General features: G+C 40.3%; 1 protein-coding gene across 1 annotated transcript in view; it reads right to left on the reverse strand.

Moving 5' to 3' along the window:
- Positions 1-26,012, reverse strand: part of LOC140727243 (uncharacterized) — a 102,684-nt gene that overhangs the window by 13,647 nt on the left and 63,025 nt on the right. Inside the window, exons 10-11 of the mRNA XM_073044507.1 lie at positions 11,249-11,374; positions 2,309-2,509 (exon numbers count right to left, since the gene is read on the reverse strand). Coding sequence (XP_072900608.1) covers positions 2,309-2,509; positions 11,249-11,374 — 327 coding nt within the window. The remainder of the gene's footprint in view (positions 1-2,308; positions 2,510-11,248; positions 11,375-26,012) is intronic.

The raw sequence follows: 26,012 nt of genomic DNA on the forward strand, positions 1-26,012 counted from the left end.
CAGCATGAACATTAATTTCTCTAACTTCTGGTATTTTGTCTCCCTACCCATTCTTTCTTTTACTCATTCCTGACTGTAACTCAATTGTGTCTTTGGCCGTAGTTTCCATTGCAACAGCAATATCAACTGTTATCTTAAATGTAAGTTATACTTCAGTTAGGAGCCATTTTTGAATGCTTTTGTATAATATTCCACACAGTAAATAATCTCTCAGTGCATCATTAAGCCTATCATTGAATTGACAATGCTCAGATACCTTCTTCACTTCAGCCATACACTGAAATGGACTCCCCTTATGAAACCTACAGCATTCTGAACTAAACAATATTTTTGGTTCTAACTGATCCTGTATTACTTTCATGATATCAGCATACTTTGGCTGGTTTGGTGGGAGTAAACTGCACGCCTTTAACCCAATTCACTCAGCAAAACTGACACTTGCTTCTCATTGGCTATTTCATTTGCTTCAAAATGTAGCTCAATTTGCTCAGTATGCATACTCCAGTTATGCGTCTATGCATCTATCTTTCCAACGTAGCCAGTCATTTCTGATTTTTTCAGATTTATGATTATTATCACCTGGTACTCACTGTTTATGGACCTGTGAATTTGTCTATTTTTCACCTTTTTAAAAAATTCAGCCATGTTCTCCACCTCCCTTCTGAAGAGATAGGTGCTGCACTGCTTTTTTAAAAACTCAAATGACTCATTGCGCTTCAACAAGTTGTTTTGGGTTGATTTTCAAACTTACTCATCACTACTGTTAGGTTTTCTAACTCCAAAACATAAAAACTAATGGAAAGAAACACAAGAGAGTCTGGAATGCGAGTCTAACTTTGTTTTTACTTTAAGTGATGTGTGCACATATGACATGGTGGTGTGATGACATATACCATGCACGTACTTTTACATATGACCTGCGGCACATCATGTAAATAACAAAGAATGCTTAATCAAACAATATATTACTGAAATATTAAATACACAACACTTCTCTCTGCTCTCATTAGCTCAGTGACTGGATGACAACATCAATGAATTATATCAATGACTTAACCCCAAGACAAACCTGACACAGGGTCAATTCTCTTAGGGGCCTACAGCCAAAATATTAACTGTTTATTTCACCATAGATATTACTTAACTGCTTAGTTGAGTGTTTCTACCATTTTGTTTTTTTTAAACTTTAGACTTCCAGTACAAACAGTTTTTTGATATCTCACAATTAGTTCTTATTGAGTGGTGCCCATCAATGAATATTGTAATTGTAATAACAGTTGGGAATACATAATTACATGGTGACTGAACTAATTAAAAGCAGCACACATAAGATGTGCCATCACCTCTCTGTCCAGAGCTTTCCCAGCTATTGTCTACCTTCAGTTGAGACCGACTGAATTCTCGATGACGAGTAATAGAACAGTGGGTTAAGCAAGCTTGCAGATGACACAAAGTTTGGTGGAGCTGGGGAGAGTGTAGAAGGTTATCATAACTTACAAAGGGACACTGACAGGATGCAAAGCTGGGCTGAGAAGTGGCAGACGGGATTTATCCCGGAGATGTGTGAACTGATACCATTTGGAAGGTTGAACTTAAAGGTAGAGTACAAGGTGAATGGCAGGATTGTTAGCAGTGTGGAGGAAATTGGGATTTTAGGGTTTATGCCCATGGGTTGCTGTGCAAGTTGATAAAGTGATTATGAAAGCATATTGTGTGTTGTCTTCATTAATTGGGGGATTGAGATCAAAAGCCACAATGTAATGTTGCAGCTCTATAAAACCCTGGTTAGGCCACACATGGAGTATTATGTTCAGCCCTGGTTGCTTCATTAAAGGAAGGATATAGAAGCTTTACTGAGGGTGCAGAGGAGATTTACCAGGATGTTGCCTGGATTACAGAGCGTGTCTTATGAGGATAGATTGAGCGAGCTAACATTTTTTTTTGGGCAGAAATGGATAATGCCGGGGGCATGATTTTAAGGTGATTGGAGGAAAATATAGAGGGCATTTTAGAGTTAAGTTTTTGTTTTACAGAGAGTGGTGAGTGCATGGAACACCCTGCCAGAGGTGTTGATAGAGGCAGTTACGTTAGGGGTATTTAAGAAACTCATAAATGATAGAAAAATGGAAGGTTTACCTTGGAAGGGTTAGATTGATATTAAAGTAGATTAAAAGATCAGCACAACATTGTGGGATTTAGGGCCTCTACTATGTAAAAACCTGAACTCACACTCTGGAGACAAATTAACTCCATTCTCAAAATCACTACATCCTTGTCTCTGCTCTTCTATTGATCATGAAGGACTGACCGTTTCCTGCTGGAGGTTATCTCCAAGGTTGACTTCATCTGGTGTGGTTCGAGTTTGGGTAGCTTCTGTTTGTGTCTGAACACCGACAGATGGCATGAAAGTTTCTGTAGCTACGTTAAGTTGCACATCACTCAAAAGCTGATTCCCCAGGTGATTCTCTCCTTCTGCATCCCGTCTGGAATCTGCTCTTGCTAGAACTCCCTGCATTTATAAGCAGAAACGTCTGATTGATGATGAGGAAACAGCAACAGTTGCAGGATTATTATGTTAATATTGACACAGCCAATTTACTTGGTCGGAAGAAATTATACTGTACTGTATATCGCCCATCCGAATTCCTTTCATTAGCTGAAGACAACTGTCAAGGCACCAGCTTGCCTTAATTTCCCAGAGATCCGTCCCATCATTTGTGGCAGACAAAATCTCACCAACCGGCTGGAGATTACATGAGATTCTGCAAATGCTGGAAACCTTGAGCAATGTGCCCACAATTCTGGAGGAACTCAGCAAGTAAGGCAGCATCTATGGAGGGGCTTCTCTGCACCAATTCTGAAGGCTTTACCTCCTTTCCATTATATGGAGGATAAACCTGCTTTCTACATTTCTTTCTCCACAGGCATTGTCTTTCCTGCTGAGTATCCTCAGAATTTTCAGCTTTGATTTCATATTTCCACTAGCTACAGCCTTTATTTACCCACCACTGTGTTCTGGGTACAGTTTAACCAGTTTCAAAGGGACCACATAAATTCCACGCAGACAGTCTGAAAAGCAGGATCAATCCTGAGTCCATGCACCTCTGAGGTAGCAGCAGCATCTGCTGTGCCATTGTCTCAGCCTGTAACTGTACAAGTTTTACATAACATCTCCATTTTCCTATTGCATTCCTTTACAAATTAGACTAGTTTGCTTTTAGAAACTGAATTATAGTGTACCCATCCACTATGTATTCCTAGTAAAAAATCTGATTTGCTATTTTGTGTAATCCAAACCCTTCTTTTCCCCAATGAACCCTACATTATAAACAGAGATACGTTGCTACAGAAAGTTGTTTTCTCATAAATTTGCAGATGACACTGTCACAGGCAAGAGAACCCTGGCCTTATTGTAGGCAGAAGAGAAGGGGCCGTTATTTTAATTAATTAGAAATAGATTGATAATTATCAGTGAAACAAATGGCCTTGTCGGTTTCCAAAGCAAATCTCTTAAGTGGCTAATCATAAACTCGAGAGATTCTCCAAATGCTGGAAAACTTGACTAACACAAACGAGAAACTCAACAGGTCAGACAGCACTGATGGATTGAAATGAACTGTCGATGCTTCGGGCTGAGACCCTTCATCGGGATTGGATGTGAAGGAGTAAGAGACCAGGATTTGAAAAAAAATTGTGGTGGGGCAAGGAGTACAAGATAGAAGGTGATAGATGAAATCGGGTGAGAGGATAGGTGGGAAGGTAAGAGGTGGAAGAGGTGAGGGGCTGAAGAAGGAATCTGATAAGAGAGGACAGTAGACCATTGAAGAAAGGGAAGGAGGGGTGACATTTGCACAGGATTTGAGATGAAAATCCTTGTATTTAAACCGAGACCACCATGAACCATATGGTGTGATATACCAGCACAAAGATGTAGGACTGAATGGCCTTTAATGTTGCAAATTTCTTATTATATTACTGTAATAAATAGGCACAGAAATCAAAGTAACTCAAAATATGACATATATAAACTTAGCCCTTTCTTGGCATTTATTAATGAATTAATTTACTTCTGGACTCCTGTTTTTGAGTTCTCTCTAGGCTACACGTATAAACATATTCAAAACATCTACAAGCACAGTCTCAATTTTGCATAATTCTCCAAATACCTTATCAGACACCGTAGTCTTCAACCTTGGTTTTTTTTCTGATTCGCTCTCCGACCTTTGAACCACTGATAATGATTGCACCCTTAAGGCTGAAGTCAAACCCTGGTGTTTCGACTGATACTTCTACATTTATTAACAGGAAGATACAACTGTCTGAGCAATGTTGTATGTAGTGTTCTATTCTTTGTACTTCTACAGACAGCAGAAACAATTATATACAGTCATAGTTACACAGAACGGATGCAGGTCCTCTGCCCAACTTGTCCATGCCATTAGTGCAGTCAACAGCCCGAAGTACCTCATATGATCATTATCAAATGGAGCTTGACACCAAACTACACACAGAAGTTTAAAAATGAATTAACAAAAGGCAGATTTTACAAAGAGTATTGAAGAGCTTTGTTGGGTGTGGGAACTCAAGGCCCGTGTGGTGTGGCAACAGGCCCGAATTGGTGTAGATCTTCGTGGTTGCCTAGACTAGCTGCTAGCTGCTGCTTGAAGTCAAGGAAGTATTATTACAAATGGCAGCATTTCAGAACCAGGCAGCAATGTAGGCCAATAGACACAGAGATCTTGTTAAATTAGATAGTGCAACTTACAATATGCAACAAAAATATTTAAAAGTTCATTCCTTGTTCTTTTCTGATTCAGCAGAAAGAGGTATTTGTAAACAAAGGAGGCACTGTACATGCCATAAAGTCATAGAGCAATACAGCATGAAAAGCAGGCCCTTTGGCCCATCTAATCCATGACAGTGTATTATTCTTCCTAGCCACCTCGATCTGCACCTGGACCACAGCCCCTCCATACCCCGCCCACCCACACCTTTATCCAAACTCTCCTTAAATGTTGAACTGGAACCTCCACGCACCATTTCCGCTGGCAGCTCATTCCACATTCTCTCTATCCTATGTGTGGCTAATGGTAGGTGTGTTGGGCATGTCCACCTGGTCAGGCTGTATGACTGCAGAGGGAAAAGCTGAGCTAATGCCACAAGATGACAGGAGGACAGCTCTGATATGACAGAGAGAAAGAGCAAGTTACCCCCAATGTTAGGGAATTCAATAGATTGTAGTCATCTGCCACATTCCCAGAGAGAAGATGGTGTTGCTACACACCATCCACTGGGCTTCTTTGGAGCAATCCAGGAGGCCACAGACAGATAAACAGTAGGATGGAGAATTACAGTGGCAACAATAGATTTCTGGATATAAGGAAATCAAGAGATCGTATTAGAAAGTGGGATAGGGTAGACAATTCTTACTGACTTGTGGGGATCCCTGGTGTGTGTGGATCAAAATGGAAGACACCCGTAGGACAGGCAGTCCCATTCCACGGACATACTGAGCCATACTTGCATCTGTACTTTACAATCGAAGGATCTTTACTGAAATCCCTTCATGATAAAGGCCCTTCATATCACTTCAGCAACACACACAAAACACTGGAGGAACGCAGCAGGTCAGGCAGCAACTATCGAGAGGAATAAACAGTTGATGTCCCTTCATCAGACAGCCCAATCCTGCTTGTGTTTCTGCTATTGATATTCATTAGTAATAGAATAAATTAATCTTCATCAAAAGAGGAAAAACTACATGCTTAAACCCAGAGTGCAAATAAACTCCAGTGTACTTCACAGGCTTATTCGACTTTTCAACTTTTAATGTGTCTAATAAGTAATCCCTTCCTTCTGTCACTCTCTTCAGAGTTAGCTGCATCAGAGTTTCCCCCAACTTGAGTGGCTTCGTATTAATTACCGGAAAAGCTTCGATCACTTTGATCAGAATTGTTATCGCTCTCTGATCCATTCAGTGCGTTTCTTTCCAAGGAGACTGAAGAGAGGTGGACTACCCTCATCAATACTCACAACCTTCTACAGATGTGCAGTGGGGTCATCCTAACGTGCTATATTACTGCATGGTATGGAAACTGGATGACAGCAGACCTACCCACCAGCAAGGACATATCAAAGGTACAATTTAATGTCAGAGAAATGTATACAATAATCATCCTGAAATACTGTTTCTTTGCAACCATCCATGAAAACCGAAGAATGCCCCAAAGAATGAATGAGAGTTAAATGTTAGAACCCCAAAGCACCCCCCCAGCTCCCCCTCCCATGCAGATGGCAGAAAAAGGCCAGCAATATCACGAAGGATCCCATCCACCCTGCTCATAGACTGTTTGTCCCACTCCCATCAGGGAGGAAGCTATTTAGCATCCACATCAGGACCAAACAGTTACCTTCCCCAAGCAGTAAAGCTGGTCAACACCTCCACCCATTAACCCATCCCATCACCACTACTTCCTGTCAGAGTCACCTTACATACAGACAGCCCTGTAGCTAGTGTCAGTTTATATATGTACAATCAATACATATACTTACCTGTAAGTTGCCTTATGTATTTATTGTGTTATTTTAATGATTGTGTACTTTTTCTTATTGTGTTTTTTGTGCTGCATTGGATCCAGAGTAACAACTACTTTGTTCTCATTTACATTTGTGTACTGTATAGGACAGTAAACAAACTATTGTTGTGCAACAAATTGGATGAAGGCTTCTACGTTTAAAAGAAGAAAGACACCATTATTTTAAAGCACTGCTACGTGTATTTTTCTACTGTTTTGCTGCACTGTATACAGCAGGTTGTTGAGATTAAGGGGAATGTACAAATTGCGGGTTAGGATGGCAATATTGTTACTGATTCATGTGATCCATTCAGGCGCCTCAAGGAGTGGTTCATCATTTAGTGGGCAGGAGTTACTAATTGAACCTACCTTTCATTTGGTTGCTTAACTTCTAGATCAGTAAGGGTGTCAAAAGTTATAGGGAGAAGGCAGGAGAGTGGGGTTGAGGAAGAAAATAAATCAGCCAAGCTCGAGTGGTAGAGCAGACTCTATGGGCTAAATGGCTTAATTCTCTTCCTATGTCCTGTGGTCTTAAGAGGGCACTTGTCCAGTGTCTGGAATGATATGCCATTTTTGACTCTTCATGTTATGGAAGATTTGATTCTTGGGCTGAACTAATTGAATAAGTAGGGAAATTTGTATCTACATTTCTCAAGTTTCCCTCCACTCCGACCATTTGTCACACGGAACACCAAGGATCAAGTAATGACAAAAAGATCAGGTAGAGATGGCACCTGGTGGATTCTAGGGCATAGACCCACCAGCGACTTCAACCCTCTCTGTAAGGGAGGTCTTACATTCCTCTAACTTCTCTGAGTCCTGGATATATAGTGTCATAGAGACATAGAACAATACAGCACAGACACAGGCCGTTTGGCCTATCTAGTCCATGCTGAACTATTTAAACTGACCAGTTGCTTTGACCTTCACTCGGACCATAGCCCTCCCATTCATGTACTTATCCAATTACTCTTAAACATTGAAATCAAAATCACATCCACTACTTGCGCTGGCAGCTCGTTCTACACTCTCACAACCCTCTAGGTAAAGAAGTTCCCCTCATAATGACCTTTCACCCTTAACCCATGACCTCTTTCATAGTCCCACCCAACCTCAGTGGAAAAAGCCTGCTTGCATTTACCCTATCTACACCATTCACAAATTTTGTACTCCTCTATCAAATTTCTCCTCAACCTTCTACATTCCAGGGAATAAAGCCCTAACCTATTCAATCTTTCCTTCTAATTCAGGTCCTTCTGTCCCAGCAACATTCTTGTAAATTTTCTCTGTACTCTTTCAACCTTATTTGCATATTCCATCTGCCATTTTTCAGCCCATCTTTTCAGCTGATCCAGATTCCACTGCAAGCTTTGATAGTCTTCCTCGCTGTCCACTACACCCTCAATCTTGAGGTCATCTGCAATTTTGCTGATCCAGCTAACCACATTATCATCTAGATCATTGATATAGATGACAATCAACAACTGATCCCTGCAACACTCCGCTGGTCACAGACCTCCAGTCAGAGAGGTAACCATCTACTCCAACTCTAGGGCTTCTGCTACAAAGCCAATGTCTAACCCAACTTGCTAACTTATCTTAAATGCTGAGCGACTGAACCTTCTTGACCAACTTCCCATGCGGGACATAGTTCATGTAGACAATATCCACTGCCTTGTCTTCATCAGCTTTCTTGGTAATTTCCTTGAAATACTCTATAAAATTGGTTAGACATGACCTATCACACTCAGAGCCAGAGGTCCCTAATCAGACCCTGTCTACCTAAATACTCATATATCTGATCGCTTAGAATACCTTCCAATATCTTCCTCCTCCTTTGGTTATCCATCGGAATCTGATGAAGCCATCTACTCCTTTAACGGTGAGATCTTTGATGACTATACAGTCCTAGTCCAAAACTTCCACACCACTGATATCAGGCTCACCAGCCTATAATTTCCTGATTTATTCCTACAGCCTTTCTTAAACAGCAGAAAGCATTAGCTATCCTCCAATCGTTGGGACCTCACCTGTTGCTAAGGACAATTTAATTTTCTCTGCTAGGGTCCATGCAGTTTCTGCACTTGTCTCCCACAGGGTCTGAGGGAACACCTTGTCAGGCCCTGCAAGATCTTACTATTTCTAGCCACACTAGCATGTGCCATGGGTAGCAATCCTGAGATCACGACCATGGAGGTCCTATCCTTTAACTTAGTACCTAACACACTGAGCTCCCTCTTCATCCCTCTTCCTACCTATGTCATTGATACTTATATGGACCATGAACTCTAGCTGCTCACCTTCCCACTTAAGAATGCTGAGGACTTGGACCGAGACGTCCTGGACCCAGGCACCTGTGAAGCAACATACCATCCAGGAATCTCATTCTCATCCGGAGCACCTCCTTCCTGATCCCCTAACTAAAAACCTGGGGGCACTACCTTTAGAACATACAGAGCAAGGCCCCACCTTCAAAATTATCTGAAATTTCCAGTTGCTCCAAGGTCACTGTGGCTGATACTGATGAGGTCTGGCCCACAGGACTCCTTGATAAACCTGCTGGCTATTGATGACCACTTTAAACAAGCCGGCAGCATAGCAGTTATTGTAGCGCTTTACAGCACCAGCTTACACTGATTGGGGTTCAATTCCTGCTGCTGCCTGTAAGGAGTTTGTACGTTCTTCTCATGACCACATGGGTTTCCCCCAGTTCCTCTGGTTTATTCCCACCTTCCAAAGACATACGGTTGTAGGGCTCTCAGTACCGTAAACTGTGGTGTTAACTGTTCAGGCTAACAAAATGGCTTCTCTGTATTGTTATAATGAAATGGCTTCTCTGTAATGTTACTTAATGCTGTAATGTGTTTCTGTAGCTGGAATGTTTGGGTTATGACTGCAGATAAGGGGGGAACTAACTAATGGAGAATTGTTATGCTATCTTGCATGTGTGAGCTGAGCGGGAGTTCGTGATCTTTTTTGGGAGGTGAGTGAGGAGGATGGACGTGTGAGGAGCAGACAGCGGTTCCAGGGCAGCAGATACTGGACATCGGCGGTTTGGACGGTGGCCGAAAGCTCGGAAGGTCGTTGTGGATGGAACCAGAGGCGTGAGCTCCAACGTATTAAAATATTATGTGCACAAACTGATAAACTTACTGATTTGGCACCTTTAAGTTATCTGTTTTTACTAACCCATCACTAAGAAATAACTATAAAGTTGCAATTATTTACTCGCTTTTGGTGTATTGTCTGACATTTGTGTTACAAACGTGTACTGGGGGGGGGCATTACATTGTACTTACACCAAAGCATTGCACTATTGGTGGGGTGATGGCGGTTCACCCTAGGCGAATGGGGGTAAATTGGGGGCATGGATGCTACACAGTTAAGGTCAGTAAGTTGTGGGCATGCTGTGTTGGCACCAGAAATGTGGAAACACTCGTGGGCTGTCCAGCATATCCTTGCCGATTTGAATTGATGCAAACAACTGATTTTGCTGTACGCTTCAATGTACATGAGACAAATAAAGCTAATTTCTTTCATCTCTGGTGCTGGGTTTGATCCTTCATTTCTAACAGGCTCAGTCTACACTGCAAACCTGTAACACTGAGGGGGCAGCAACAGCATCCCCGATGATGAGTGAAAGCACCTTGACTGACTACGTGACCTTCACCCATGTGCACAGAAACCCTCAGCACACACCAAGTCCATAATCAGTACTTCACACCATACAGGACATAGTACCTTGCACACTCACAGTAGCACTCGCTCACTTCACCACCAATGCAGAGTAGCAACAGTTTGCACCAATCACTCACCAAGACTCCCTGAGCACAACCTTCCAAATCCACCACCTCTGCCAGCTAAAAGACAAGGGCAGCAAAAGCATGGGACCACCGAGAAGTTGCCAAGGAACATGCTGAATAGGAAATAAATCACCATTCCTCACCATCAGTGGGTCAAAATCCTGGGACTCCCTCCCTAACCTCTCTACCCTCAACCTCAATAACTTCAGCAGCTCACCACCATCTTTGCACAGATAATTGCATTCTGGCTCAGCTTACGAAGCTCATATCCCTTGAACAAATTTTTTTAAAAAATGCTCCAACTTTAAATTTTGCTCCTCAGGTTCATTGTGTTATGGAAAAAGAAAACAATATCCAGTCTATTGTTATAACATTGTTTAAACATCCCTTTTGTGCGACTATGCTTGACTCTAGGTAGTACCATCCATGATCAAAGTCCAGTCTCACTTCAAGGCATGCAGCCAATGAGTAAACCAGTAGCATTGGTTGACTGCAACATGTGGGATAATGATCAGTATAGGATGAACGTCAGTCCTAATAGGTGAGTATAAAATGGACTCAACCCTTCTTTGCCAGTTCTCGAAACAATTAAGACATCTAGGCATTTCAGTCAGGGACTCCAATTATAGATCACTACTCACCATTATTTCTGAGACTGCAGATCTGGATAAACACAGAAAATCAACGCTTATGAAATAGGGAAAAACTCCAAAAATCACACCAGAGTAGAATAAAATCCACTCTCTGAATATCTAAAACAAAACTCTGAACATCTTCGTGTGCTAAATTGCACTGATTCCTGACCCTTTTCAGTCTTCACAATGAACTTCACCATGGGGGTATCCCAGTGCTGGTCGGTTGGTTAATTACCTTTTGACTTTTGCTTGACTGGTTTAATTTGGAGCCTCTTTCAGATTTATGTTGCTTTTTAACATTTGTTGGAACCTTAAGCAATGCTGCACGTACAACTTTCTGGTCATGTTTTGATGACTGTGCCTGTATTAGAAAAAGGAAAAATATGATTATTTTCAACAATCGAGTACATATTCTTCCATCATTCTGCCCCTTTCTTAAGCTTCTGGTGTGCATCCTTATTGAAGCAGGGTTGCTTCCTGGGCTTGACAGTCACAGAGGATGGACATGCTGGCCAATAGTTTATAGATTGTGGCGATATACTGTACATTTACACCACCGTTGTCTGCCTTACTAACTTCTCCACACACCATCCTGGGTGCTCAAATCTAACTTGTTCTGCTCTTCAGTGGTTCTGGCGAAGTGTCTTCAACCCGAATTGTTCACACAAACACTGTCTGGATGTTTCCAGCACTTTCTGTATCTGCTTTGGTTTTAAATACTTCCCTATTTTCTTAAAAGAGAATTCCAAATGACTGAAACCGCTATTAGGCTGGGATTGGAATTCTAGCCTCTAAAGTGTTGGCCCTGGCATCTTAATGTAATCAAAGCACCATTACCATACATGCTCTGAATGGCATAAAAGACCTCGGAGATAAACAATCTATTTCAATTTCTGCCTTTGCAAAGAGCCACAGAGAAATACAGCCTGGAAACAGCCAACCCAGGAGTCATTTACCAATGGTGCATGCAATAGGCACTCTATCCATTTTGAAGTTCAATCCTCTTAATATGCTTTCCTTAATTGGTGATGACAGCGTTAAGATTGCCCGACAATCCATACAGTAAATTGACAGATCCAGAGTATACAGTGTTGGTTGTCACTAATGGAACCAAGGCTTCAAAATTAAGCTCAGGATACAGGTTACCTCCATCATGCTGTGTGAGGCAAACGCTGGTAACTCCTGCACCAACTCTTCAGTATCCAATACAGTGTCCTCTTCCAGCTGGTTGCTTGCTTGGCTATTAACTTCTTCAGGCACGTCCTCAGTTGTGGGGAGTTCACTGACACCCCGAGGAGCTGAGAGTGCTCAGAGAATTCTATAGTTTTACTTTGCTTTGCAAAATTGCCTTAATCCCAAAGTGTTAATAATGAAACCTTGTTTCTTCGCAAATTCAAAGAGTGATACCTTGCTAACTGTATCTCGAAAAAAATGTTAGCAATGTGTTTTTTAATATATATTGCATTGCTCCACCACCTACATTGCAAATTTCAAACCACGGCATACAGGCAAGTTTCTACATTGCAAATTTCTTTTTCTTTTTAAATCTTTTTATTAATTTTTAAGCAAACATAAATGAAACATGAATACAGAGAGTTTGAGAGTACATAGTTAATAGTTTAAGTAGACATTCAAATATATGATAATCAATATATAATAACCTCCCAAACTCATAGTATTTATGAACAAAAGAAATTTTAAAAAACCAAAAAAAAGAGAGAAAAACATGGGCCATTGCATAATGTCAAATATATACAGCAGTGCCAATAACTCCGAACCTCCATCCAAATAATTAAGGATAATAAAAGTGAGGTTTAGGAAAAGACAATTTAACTCATATGAAAATGTTGAATAAATGGTCTCCAAGTTTTTTCAAATTTAACTGAAGGATCAAAGACAACACTTCTAATTTTTTCTAAGCTCAAACAAGAGATAGTTTGAGAAAACCACTGAAATATAGTTGGAGGATTAATTTCTTTCCAATTCAATAAAATAGATCTTCTAGCCATTAATGTAACAAATGCAATCATTCGTCGAGATGAGGAGGATAAACGACTATTATCCGCCATTGGTAAACCGAAAATTGCAGTAATAGGATGCGGTTGGAAATTGATATTCAGAACTATTGAAATAATACTGAAAATATCTTTCCAATAATTTTGCAAACAAGGGCAAGACCAAAACATGTGGGTCAATGAAGCAACATTAGAATGACATCTGTCACAGGTTGGATTAATATAAGAATAAAATCGAGCAAGTTTATCCTTAGACATATGAGCTCTATATACAACCTTAAATTGTATTAGGGCATGTTTAGCACAAATAGAAGAAGAATTGATTAATAGTAAAATTTTCTCCCACTGCTCAGCGGGTATAAGACAATGAAGCTCTTTTTCCCATTCCTTCTTAATTTTTTCTGATATTTCTGGCTGTATTTTCATGATCATATTATAAATGACAGTTACTAAACCCTTTTGACAAGGATTCAGAGCTAAAATTCTTTCCGTAATGTCTGATGGACATAGTTTCGGAAAAGACTGTAACTCATTATGCAAAAAATTTCTAACTTGCAAATATCTAAAAAAATGAGTTTTAGGTAAATTATATTTATTAGATAGCTGTTCAAAGGACATAAAGCTATCATCCAAAAATAGATCATGAAAACATGTTATATCTTTTGTTTTCCATAAAACAAAAGCTTGATCCATAAAAGAGGGCCGAAAAAGAAAGTTAGATATTATAGGGCTTGATAAGATGAACTTATTCAAACCAAAAAATTTACGAAATTGAAACCAAATTCGCAATGTATTTTTGACTATAGGATTAGTTATTTGTTTATTCAATTTAGATAAAGAAAAAGGAAGTGAAAATCCTAAAATTGAAAACAATGAAAAGTCTTGTACAGATTTACATTCCAAATTTACCCATTGTGGGCAAGCTGCTATAGTCAATTCTTGTGTCCAAAATATTAAATATCGTATATTAACTGCTGTTACGCCTGTGGCCCCCTCCTTTTTGAGAATCGCAGGATCGCTATTGATTCGGGTCAGGAGACCCAGGAAATGAGAGAGAGTGACACGCAGATTCCTCAATGTTTGGAATGTGTCCTGGGCCTCCGAGAGACAAAGCCACGGATAACGGCCATTATCTCTCGGAGACGGAATTGTGTATTGAGTACTGTACGATTCATTGAAGCCCCCAGGCAATGAACCGAGGGGGGTTGGTGGAGGGCTGGCATCATTCCACCCTGATTGACATCTGAGACCCTGTGAGTCAGGATAAAAGAGGGTCTGTGGGAACAGCCCCTCAGACGCACCAGAAGAAACGCTAGAACTCCTGTAACAGCGTAATAGCGAAAGCCGGTGGAAAAGCCCACGTGCATCCTTTTCCATTTGCCTCGGAATTGGTGGGTCTTGCCACGGAAGAACGGCTTTAGCTAACCACAAAGGAGAAATCAGCCCCCAACGACTCTCGAAGGATTGACATCATAAAAGGAATGGGCAAGTTTTAATCTGTCTCTCTCTCCAACCAAAAGCTGCAGCTTGAATGAACTTGAGTGACTTTTATATTTCCATCGGACCATACATTATCCCCTAGACAACGATAGAGTTATTTCTTATTGATTACTATTATACCCGCGCTTTTAGATTTAGTATTGACGACGTATATTATCTGTATGGTTGCATTGATATTATTTTTGTGTATTTTTATCAATAAATACTGTTAAAAATAGTACCATCAGACTTTAATGGACCTCTCTATCTTTGCTGGTAAGTGACCCAGTTACGGGGTATGTAACACTGCCCAATAGTAAAATCTCAAGTTTGCCAAAGCCAAACCGCCCTCCTTCTTAGGCTTCTGTAAATATTTTTTGCTTAGTCTAGGATTTTTATTCGGCCACAGATAGGAAGATATTTTGGAGTCAATAATATCAAAAAAACATTTAGGAATAAAAATTGGTAATGCTTGAAATAAATATAAGAATTTGGGTAATACCATTATCTTAATAGCATTAATTCGACCAACCAATGACAAAGATAATGGAGACCACCTGGTAGCAAGTTGCTTAATTTGGTCAATTAATGGTAAGAAATTAACTTTAAATAAATCTTTATGTTTTTTGGTAATTTTAATACCCAAATAAGTAAAATAATCTGTGACAACTTTAAATGGTAAATGTTTATAAATTGGAACTTGCATATTTAATGGAAATAATTCACTCTTATTAAAATTCAATTTATAACCAGAAAAGTTACTAAACTGAGCAAGCAAGGACGAAATAGCAGGAATAGATCTCTCAGGGTCGGATATGTATAGTAACAAATCATCAGCATATAATGATAACTTATACGTCCCTTCCCCACGAGTAATACCCAAAATATTAGGTGATTCACGAATGGCTATAGCCAAAGGTTCCAAAACAATGTCAAATAGTAAAGGACTTAAAGGACAGCCTTGCCTTGTACCATGGAATAACTGAAAAAAAGATCTTTGATTATTGGTAAAGACCGAAGTCAAGGGTTTATAGTATATTAATTTAATCTATGATATAAATTTTGAACTAAAATTAAAATGCTGCAATGTATTAAATAAATATGGCCATTCAACTCTATCAAATGCTTTTTCAGCATCTAAGGAAATGACACATTCTGGTATTTTGGGTGAAGGAGTATAAATAATATTAATTAATTTTCTAATGTTAAAAGATGAATAGCGGTTTTTAATAAATCCAGTCTGATCTTCAGAAATAATTTGAGGTAATATATTTTCTAATCTAGTAGCCAAAATTTTACTAAAAATCTTAAAATCCGTATTCAGCAAAGATATAGGCCGATAGGATGCACATTCAATAGGGTCTTTATCTTTTTTAAGAATTAAAGAAATAGAGGCTTCATAAAAAGATTGTGGCAATTTGCCTATAATTAACGCATCTTTAAAAAATTTACAAAGCCAAGGAGAAAGTATAGAGGAAAAGGATTTTAAAAATTCTACAGTATAACCATCCAGACCAGGAGCTTTACCGGAATTCATTGAAAAAATAGCCTTTTTTATTTCTGTTTCCGTAATAGGTGTTTCTAGGAATACACTATCCTCTACTGTTAATTTTGGAATATTCAATTTTCTTAAAAATTCATCTATTATAGAAGAATCCTCAACAAATTCTGATTGATATAAGGAATTATAAAAATCTTGAAAGGCTTTATTTATCTCTTTATGGTGGATCGTCAGAGTGCCATCTTGTTTACGAATCCTAGTAATCTGTCGTTTAACCGAAGCAGTTTTCAATTGATTAGCCAATAATTTGCCAGACTTATCTCCATGTACATAAAACTGGGTTCTAGATTTAATTAACTGATTTTCAATCGAAGAGGATAATAACAAACTATGCTCCATTTGAAGTTCCACTCTTTCTTTATAAAGTTCTTTGCTGGGGGTCACTGAATAAATCTTATCAATTGCTTTGATTTTATCAACTAATGTTAATATTTTAGAATTAGTTCGCTTCCTAACTCCAGCAGAGTATGAAATAATCTGTCCACGAATAAATGCTTTAAAAGTGTCCCATAAAATTCCACTAGAGATCTCTGCTGTAGAATTTGTTGAGAAAAACAAATCAATTTGTTGTTTAATAAAATTAACAAAGTCTAAGTCCTGCAATAAAATACAGTTGAACCTCCAAGATTTAGCATTAGTAGATGAGTCCGTTGTCTTAATAGATAGCTTCAAAGGTGCATGGTCAGAAATGGTAATAGAGTCATATTTACAATCGATAACATCTGTAAGTAAATGGTGATCAATGAAAAAGTAATCAATTCTTGAATAATTATGATAAACATGAGAAAAGTATGAAAACTCTGTCATTGGGGTGTAAAAAACGCCAAATTTTGGAAATCGCAGTATCAGTCATAAAGGAATTAATAAGAGAGGCCGATTTATTCGGAAGAGCTTGGGTGGGCTTAGATCTATCAGCAAATTTCAAACCAGGGCATACAGGCAAGTTTCTGCACTGCACATTACAAACTGGGGCATACAGGCAAGTTTCTGCACTGCAAATTACAAAAAGGGTATACACACAGGTTTCTGCATTGCAATTTACAAACCAGGGCATACAGTCAAGTCTTTGCACTGCAAATTGCAAACAAATACAACTTTAATTTTATGACTGCCACTCAGTCAATTTACCATTTACAGAGCAAGAAACATCAGCTATAAGGAAGTGAATCTTTCATGCTTACTTCCATTGACAAAGTTGATAAGAGTTTGTCTCGAGTGATCCATCATTGAAAATGGCCTTTTTCCACCATGTTCACCATTTGTTACTGGTGAATTGGAATAGGATACTGTTGTCATTTGGGAGGGTCTGTGCCTCCCTGACTCAGTGGTTATGCAGAATGAGCCAGCATACTGCTGGTCATAACAAACTCCACCATTCAGTGGCTACAAAACAATCAATGCTCAGATTGTCTGGCTGTGCGGCAAAGGTCCCTCGTTGTGATTTTAAAAGGATCCAACTGAAAGTTTGAACTGAGATGGGTGGAACAAAAATTACCCAGAAAAATCTCTTCTCAGTAACAATCTACAAATGCAAAATACTGCGGACAAAGGGAAGCTGAAAGAAGAGGAGAGAATCAGGCAGCAACTCTAGAGGGAGAAACTGATTCAATGCTTCAAATCAATACTGGGAAAAAGTCAATTTTAAATTGCAATGAAGGGAAGGTGCCTGATTGTCTGGAAGGCAGGAATGATGAAACATCAATAGAGGTGTCGGATCCTCGTAGTTTTGTAATCCAGAGGTTCTTTGGAAGTCAAGAATGGAATATGAAACTTGTTCCTTACGGTCATTTTATTAAGTGTTACAAGAACAAAGAATGAACGAAGAAAGACAAGCCAAAGGAACAAAGAAAAGACAAAGGAAAAAGCAGTCATGGTCGTCTCATACTCAGACTAAAGATAACAAAGTTCCAGCGTTAACCATTAGTTCAAGTTCAAGTTTAATAGTCATTCAACCATACTCCTGTATACAGCTAAATGAAACATTGTTGCTTTAGGGCGAAGGTTCACAATAGTATATACAGCCACACACAGTGCATGTAAATAGCTACAACAGCACGTGCAGTCACAAAATAAAATAATACTAGCACAATACAAACCCATAAAATGGCCAAAATCAAGTGGTGTGACACCCTGCCACTGGAAACTATGAAGCTCCTAAAAAAATACAGAAGCTACTGTACCATATTTGCTGGAAAAATTCATGTATAAAGGTGATTATTTCAAAAAACAAGTAAACATAGGAAAGTTAAACTGCAAGAAAAATACAAGATAAATAACAATTTACACCCTAATCCAACAGAGGGCAGGAATAGTATATGGAAAGAAGTCGTTTTATTACCTTTATTTAAGTACATATTCATTAGTTTAAATTAAAGGCACCTCTCTAATGTCATAAGATGTCAAATTTTTAAAAAAGAAACAAAATCCTGCTGTTTGTGCTTGGGGGTCTGTCAGCATTTATTCAATCACATTTCTGCACTATAATAACCTCCTCCAGTTTCCCAGCTCGTGCCATTGCTAGACCTAACTGGTTTGCATCTACTTGACAGAATAGGATCTGTGCTCCATGCAAAGACTGGAGGTAATGGAACTTGATTCTCAGTGATCTTGTGCAGAGACTCACTGTCCACGACCTCAGTGCACTGATCACTTCCTCCGTTGGCACCCTCAGCCCCTCAGCCACAGAGGTGGCAAACTGGTACAGTTCATAGAGATGCTGCCTGACAGCACCAGAGGCCAGGTTCAATCCTGCCTTCGGACGCTGCCGGTGCGGAGTGTGCACGCTCTCCCTTTGACTGTGAGATTATTCTGGATGTTCCGGTTTCCTCCCATATTAAAAGGTGCAGTTAATGGGCTAATTCGTTTCTGTAGATCTCCCTTGGTATGTGGAATATGGGGCAGTTGAAGAAAATATGTCTACATTGGTGGGTTGGCTTTAAATTTCTAGGTATTGACATATCGATGAACAGTACAGAGGTTGTAGCTACTTACTCAGGCTTTCAGCGGGAGAGAAGCCACGGTGGTGTAGTGATTAGCGCAACGCTATTACAGCGCTGGCTGAGTTCGATCACAGTGTCCTTTGTAAGCAGTTTGTACATCTTCCCCATGAAATACATGGGCCTCCCACAGTTCAAAGGCATACCAGTGCGTAGTTTAATTGGTCATTGTAAATTGTCCTGTGGTTCGGCAAGGGTTAATTCAGGAGTTGCTGGCAGCAGCGCAGCTTGAATGGCTGGAAGGGCCATTGTTATACTTCTAAATCTTATGACATTAGAGTGATGCCTTTAACTTAAGCTGATTAATATGTACTTAAATAAATAAACAAATAAATAAATGAGCTGACAGTTTAATTATCATTCAACCACACATGAATATAGCCAAACGAAACTGTGTTCCTCTGGGGCCAAAGTGCAAAACACATTACCAACAGCACATAGCATATTGCCCATAACACATAGCACAGGCAGCAATGTGGCTACAATTTCAGAAACACGTAGAGTCACAAAGAGAAGAAAAAAAAATAATAATAATAATAATATATCTCAAGTTGTCTTAGTTCAGCTTGACCTTCCACTGAGCGAACACCGGAAGCTGCTTTAACATTTAACAATTTGAAATGATTGTCACAGAATCTGGGTCTGGAGTTGACAACAAAAAAAAGGTAATGCAAAATGGATGTGAAAATGGTGAAGAGCTGCAGAGTTATCAATGAGTGGATTCAGAAGTCTTTAACAATAGGATAAAATCATTAAAATGCAAATACTGTGCAGAGGTTGATTTCTGAAGAACTGCTTTCACAGCACAGGAAGTGCAGCAAACCTTGGGTCCTTCCAGAAACACTGGTTGGGCTGCATTAAAATGCACTAGTAGCTCTATCCAGGTGCCCGAGCACATCTACAGTAAGTCTACAGTCTGGTCAGTCATGCAGTTAGCCAGGGGTGGGGGGAGTTCAGTGGTTCGGCTCCTGTTGAGTGTCATACTCAAGTCTGAAACAGCTATCCTTTGTTGCCTGAGGGGTCACTGATAGACAAACGGAGGGCTTATGTAAGAGGGAAGGGGTGGATTGATCTTGATTCGATTAAAAGATCGTCACAACATTGTAGGCTGAAGGTCCTGTATTCTACTGTGTAATGTTCCACATTTATGTCTTCAGTTGCTAACCACTGCCTTTTCCAGTAATGTCATCTTACATTAATTTCACTTGCCTTCAATACATTATCTCTGTCTAAATTAGTATCTGTCTTAATTCCTGCCAACCATGACCATCTGATCCTATCATCTCCTCTGGCAGAACTTAGTCCAAGGATTACCTTTAAAACTCCTCCCTTCACCTAACTTATGCCCATATGAAAAAAATAGACTTTGACTCGTTATCCTATCTACTGTAACCTTCAGTGAAATTTCCAGTTTTTACACGAAAGTTGCATTTGTAGTTTCCTAGATACTTTCTTGTTTTCAGTAGCAGGTATCACACCACTTGAATCTCACTATTTTATAGATTAACTGTCATTGCTGAAATTTTTGTAATTTTTGTATGGGACAAACATGACTACCTTTTTCTTTTGTCCTTTTCTTTGCTCTCTCAGCTCTTTTTCTTGTTTGTCCTTTGTTCTTGTAAAGCTTAATAAAATTGCTACTGGTAAGTTTTATGCATTATTCTTGACTGCAAAGAACGTCAGGATCACAAAAGCATCAGAATCCAAAACAAAACAGGCAGCAGAGTACAGGCACCTATTATGAATGTGAAGCAACTCTGAGGGGCCGAAGGGTACAAAGTCGCCCCCTCCTTTTTGAGAATCGCAAGATCGCTATTATTTCGGGTCTGAGACCCAGGAAATGAGAGAGAGATGTCCAGAATACACAAGGTTTGGAATGTGTCCTGACCTCAGCGAAACGGAACCACTGATAACGGCTATTGTCTCTTGGAGTCCGAATTGTGTATTGAGTACTGTACTATTCATTGAAACCCCTCAGGGGACAACCAGAGTGGTCTGGTTGAGGGATTGCATCATCCCAACCTGATTGACATCTGAGACCCCGTGAGTGAGGATAAAAGAGGGGTCTGGGGAACAATCCCTTTAGACGCACCAGGAGAAACGCTAGAAATCCCATGATAGCGTTTTATAGTGACCGCCAGTGAGAGCTCGTGTGCTTCCTCCCTTGCCGGGGTGGCGGGCTCATCACGGAAGAACGGCTTAGCTAAAGGAGAGGCCACAAGTGAACGGCCACACCAACAAGACTCCTGACAGATCGAAATCATAAAAGGAAAGTCGGCAAGTTTTTCTCCAAATCTCTCTCTCTCTCCAACCATTGCAACACAGCGGTCCCCAACGACTGCAGACTGCATGAACTGAGTGAACTTTATATTTCCATCGGACAATACATTATCCCCTAGACAACGATAGAGCTTATTTCTTATTATTATACCCGCACTTTCAGATTTAGTATTGATGACGTATATTACCTGTATATTTGCATTGATATTTTTTTGTGTATTTTTACTAATAAATACTGTTAAAAATAGTATCATCAGACTTCAACGGACGTCTCCATCTTTGCTGGTAAGTGACCCAGTTACGGGGTTCGTAACAATGTGGGGCCTCGTCTCGAGATTTGATACCAAATTGGAGGGCCAGTGAATCGGGCTTTTAAGTCCAAACTTGGATCTGTTTGCGCGGGTAACCAGACAGGAAACCAGCAAAGATGGACATAGACGAATTCATAGAAAACCCGACTCTGGAGGCGCTAGAGGTGGCCACAAAGTCGGACTTGATAAATATTGCGAAAGGACTAAATCTCGCAGAGGTGAGGTTGTCAATGAAAAAGCGGGAGGTGCAGAGGGCCATAACTCAGTATTATATTGTGAAGAACATGTTTTCGGCTGAGGTATTGGAAAATATCCCTGAAAAGGTTCCAGCAGTTAGAGTTGGAGAAATTAAGGTTGGAACATGAAATTAAGTTAAAACAGCTGGAAGCAGCCGAAAAGGAAAAAGAAAGAGCTGAAAAGGAGCAGGAAAGAGCTGAGATGCAAAGGGAGCATGAAATTAAGTTAAAACAGCTGGAAGCAGCTGAAAAAGAGAAGGAGAGAGCCAAAAAGGAGAGGGAGTATGAGGAGAAGGAGAAACAGAGGCAATATGAGATGGACCTGGAGAAGTTAAGGCAAGAGCAAAGAGCTCAAGGGTCAGACCGAGAGGAGAGATTTAATGTTAGTAGGGAGTTTAGGTTAGTACCTCCGTTCAAGGAGACGGATGTTGATAGTTATTTCTTGCATTTTGAAAAGGTGGTAGTGAGTCAGAGTGGTCCAGAGATCAGTGGGTGACGTTGTTACAAAGTGTATTAAAAGGGAAGGCACAACGGGCTTATGCGGCGTTGTCCATGGAGGAGGAGTCTGAGAATTATGAGAAAGTAAAGGAGGCCATTCTTTGGACCTATGAATTGGTACCTGAGGCCTATAGGCAAAAGTTCAGTAATTTAAAGAAAGGGTGGAATCAGACGTATGCAGAGTTTGCCTATGAAAAGGGTGTGCTCTTGGATCGCTGGTGTGCAGCAGAAATGGTGGAAGAAGATTTTTGGTGTCTCAGGGAGTTAATTCTGATTGAGGAATTTAAAGGTTGTGTTTCGGATGATATCTGGATGTATTTGAACGAGAAGCCGAATAAGTCCATATCCAAAGTTTTCCTCGAATAAGAGTTACCAGAAAGACCGTGGGAACGGTAGAGAAAGCCTACCGGCTGAGGCAGAGATCCAGCCGGGAGCTAGTGGTAAAAATAAGGAGGCGGAAAGGCAAGACGGCAGGAGGGTTCCTGGCTTGACCTGTTTTAAATGTGGAAAGGTGGGACATATTGCATCTAAGTGCCTTGCTCCGAGGAAGGAGACAGGAAAAGAGAAAGCAGCAGTCCCTACAGGATGTATTGTGGTGATCAGTAAATCGACGAGAAAGCCCCAGGTAGACAGAATACGAGAGGGGCCTGAGAAATTTATTTCAGAAGGAACCGTGTCTGTGAAAGAGGGAGACACACCAGTTCCAGTGCGGATCTGGAGAGACACTGGAGCTGAGCTGTCATTAATTCGCAGTACGGTACTAGATTTTGGTCCCGAGACTGGAGAGGTAGCTTTGAGAGGCATAGGAAAAGGGACAGAAGCTGTGCCTTTGCATAGGATCATTATGAATTGTGAGCTGGTATCTGGACCAGTTGAAATAGGGGTGCGATCAGAATTCCCGAGAACTGACGTAGACATCCTTCTGGGTAACGATTTAGCTGGTGGTAAGGTTTGGTCGGCCATGGAGCTGACGAGCCAGCCTGTAAGTGTTGAGGACCTGCCCCTAGATTCCAAGATCTCTCCCGCATGCACGACCACTCGCAGCATGTCGAGAAAGGCAGCTGAGAAAGAGGCCAGTATCGATTTGGCTGAGACGTTTTTACCGACCCTGTACCAAGAGGGGTTAGAGGGTGGTAAAACGGAGAATAGGGAAGTGAAAGAGAGTAAGGGAGAGGAGGTAGACCTTCCCTTAGCCAGGAGGAAAATTATAGAGGCACGGAGTAAAAATGAGAAACAGATGTGGCTGTTAGAAGGTCCAGGGTTGGACATGGATGATCTGTCTGGCTTGACAGAACTGTTTGAAGAAGTTGAAAATTTTAAAGGTGTTCCCGATAATGAAATGAGGGCAGTCCTAGATGAGAAGGATGCCATTACCTTGAAGAAGTCTGCTGGGTTGGCAGATGAGGTTGTTTCAGCCCGCAGGGTTGAGTTTACTCTGGAAGGGAGTTACCCAGAGAGTAACTGGGAGGATCAAGGGAACTTAGAATTTGAAAAGGGTGCGGGTATTGAAAGCCTGGAAGAGGCAGATTTCCCATTTGAGTGTGTTCAAGATGTGGATGCACGTGGTACTGAACCTAGTAATGGAACTCAGAAAAAGTCTGAGGTATTTGATTCAGTTGAAAAGGAATGCAGTCCTTGTGGGTCAGATGGACTTGGTTCAGTGAAGAAAGGGTACTAGTGGGAAGTGAGAATTCCCAGTTGTTTGTGTTCAAAGGTGTGTTAAAAGTTAGTGAGGAGATAAAAGGTGGTGATGTGAATCTTATTATTGAAGGAGAAGGGAAAAGTGTAGTTCCTAAATTGAATGAAGAAAATTTAAAGTCTGGATTGATGTCAGAAGCAGTAACCAGGCTGAAGGGACAATGGCTTGTTAACACGGTGCCTGCGAATCAATTACAGGTTGATTTGGAATGTAAAGGTGCCCCACACGCTATTGTTATTCAAGAGTGTGCTGTGAAGAGGCAGAATTTGAAATGCTGTTTGGACAAAGAGGGATCGCTTGCAGATTTTAAACTGAAAACCAATAGAATGAAGGGTCCTGAAGATAAAACTAACGACTTGCTTAAAAATAAAGAATTGTGTGGAAATTCAGCAAATGGGCTACGTTTGGAAAACATTGTTGATAAAATAACTCCTATGAAAGGAGCATGCAAAAGCCTATTCCACACTGGTGCACAAGCTAACCACGTGGGAGTTAACTGGAAAAGGGGTGAGGGTTGACGGGATGTCACTTTAAATAACAGGATCCGTTTTTAAGGGATTTTGACAAAGCATGTAACTAATAAAGATAACCCCATGGAAGATTGACTGTTAGGTTTGAAAGTAAAATAAAGATTAGTATTTGCATGAATTTTTGTAATATACACGTAAGGTAAGATCACAACTCTTTAGTTTTTGTTTGCTGAAGAAAAGGAATAAAAATAGGTGGTTATTAAATTGGAGTCTGATGCTACAAGAATTTATTAAGGTACAAGATGTTAAGATATTAAAGGAAGTGACAATGTAACCGCTAACTGTTTAGATGCTGAATTGAATGTATAACTGTATTACACTGTAGTGAAAAAAAACTCTTTTGTATTGTGTTAGATTCTGAAATCCTGTAAGACTCTGTACTAATTAATTTTTACCAGTGGCAAAAATCTTAGAAGGAAGGGGGTGTTACGAATGTGCCACAACGCTGAGGGGCCGAAGGGTACAAAGTCGCCCCCTCCTTTTTGAGAATCGCAAGATCGCTATTATTTCGGGTCTGAGACCCAGGAAATGAGAGAGAGACGTCCAGAATACACAAGATTTGGAATGTGTCCTGACCTCAGCGGAACGGAACCACTGATAACGGCTATTGTCTCTTGGAGACAGAATTGTGTATTGAGTACTGTACTATTCATTGAAACCCCTCAGGGGACAACCAGAGTGGTCTGGTTGAGGGATTGCATCATCCCAACCTGATTGACATCTGAGACCCCGTGAGTAAGGATAAAAGAGGGGTCTGGGGAACGACCCCTTTAGACGCACCAGGAGAAACACTAGAAATCCCGTGATAGCGTTTTATAGCGAACGCCGGTGAGAGCTCGTGTGTGTCCTCCCTTGCCGGGGTGGTGGGCTCATCACGGAAGAACGGTTTAGCTAAAGGAGAGGCCACAAGTGAAAGGCCACGACAACGAGACTCCTGACGGATCGAAATCATAAAAGGAAAGTTGGCAAGTTTTTCTCCCAAAACTCTCTCTCTCTCCAACCATTGCAACACAACGGTCCCCAATGGCTGCAGCCTGCATGAACTGAGTGAACTTTATATTTCCATAGGACAATACATTATCCCCTAGACAATGATAGAGCTTATTTCTTATTGATTATTATTATACCCGCACTTTTAGATTTAGTATTGATGACGTATATTACCTGTATATTTGCATTGATATTATTTTTGTGTATTTTTACTAATAAATACTGTTAAAAATAGTATCATCAGACTTCAACGGACGTCTCCATCTTTGCTGGTAAGTGACCCAGTTACGGGGTTCGTAACACACCAACCAAACTCTGTAAAAATCACACCCCACACATCTCCATTGAACTTGCTCTCTCTCACTTTATATGCATGGTTTCTAGTACAGTATCAGGCATTTCAA

The sequence above is a fragment of the Hemitrygon akajei genome, chromosome 5 (genome assembly GCF_048418815.1).
Source record: "Hemitrygon akajei chromosome 5, sHemAka1.3, whole genome shotgun sequence".
NCBI classification, from domain to species: domain Eukaryota; kingdom Metazoa; phylum Chordata; class Chondrichthyes; order Myliobatiformes; family Dasyatidae; genus Hemitrygon; species Hemitrygon akajei.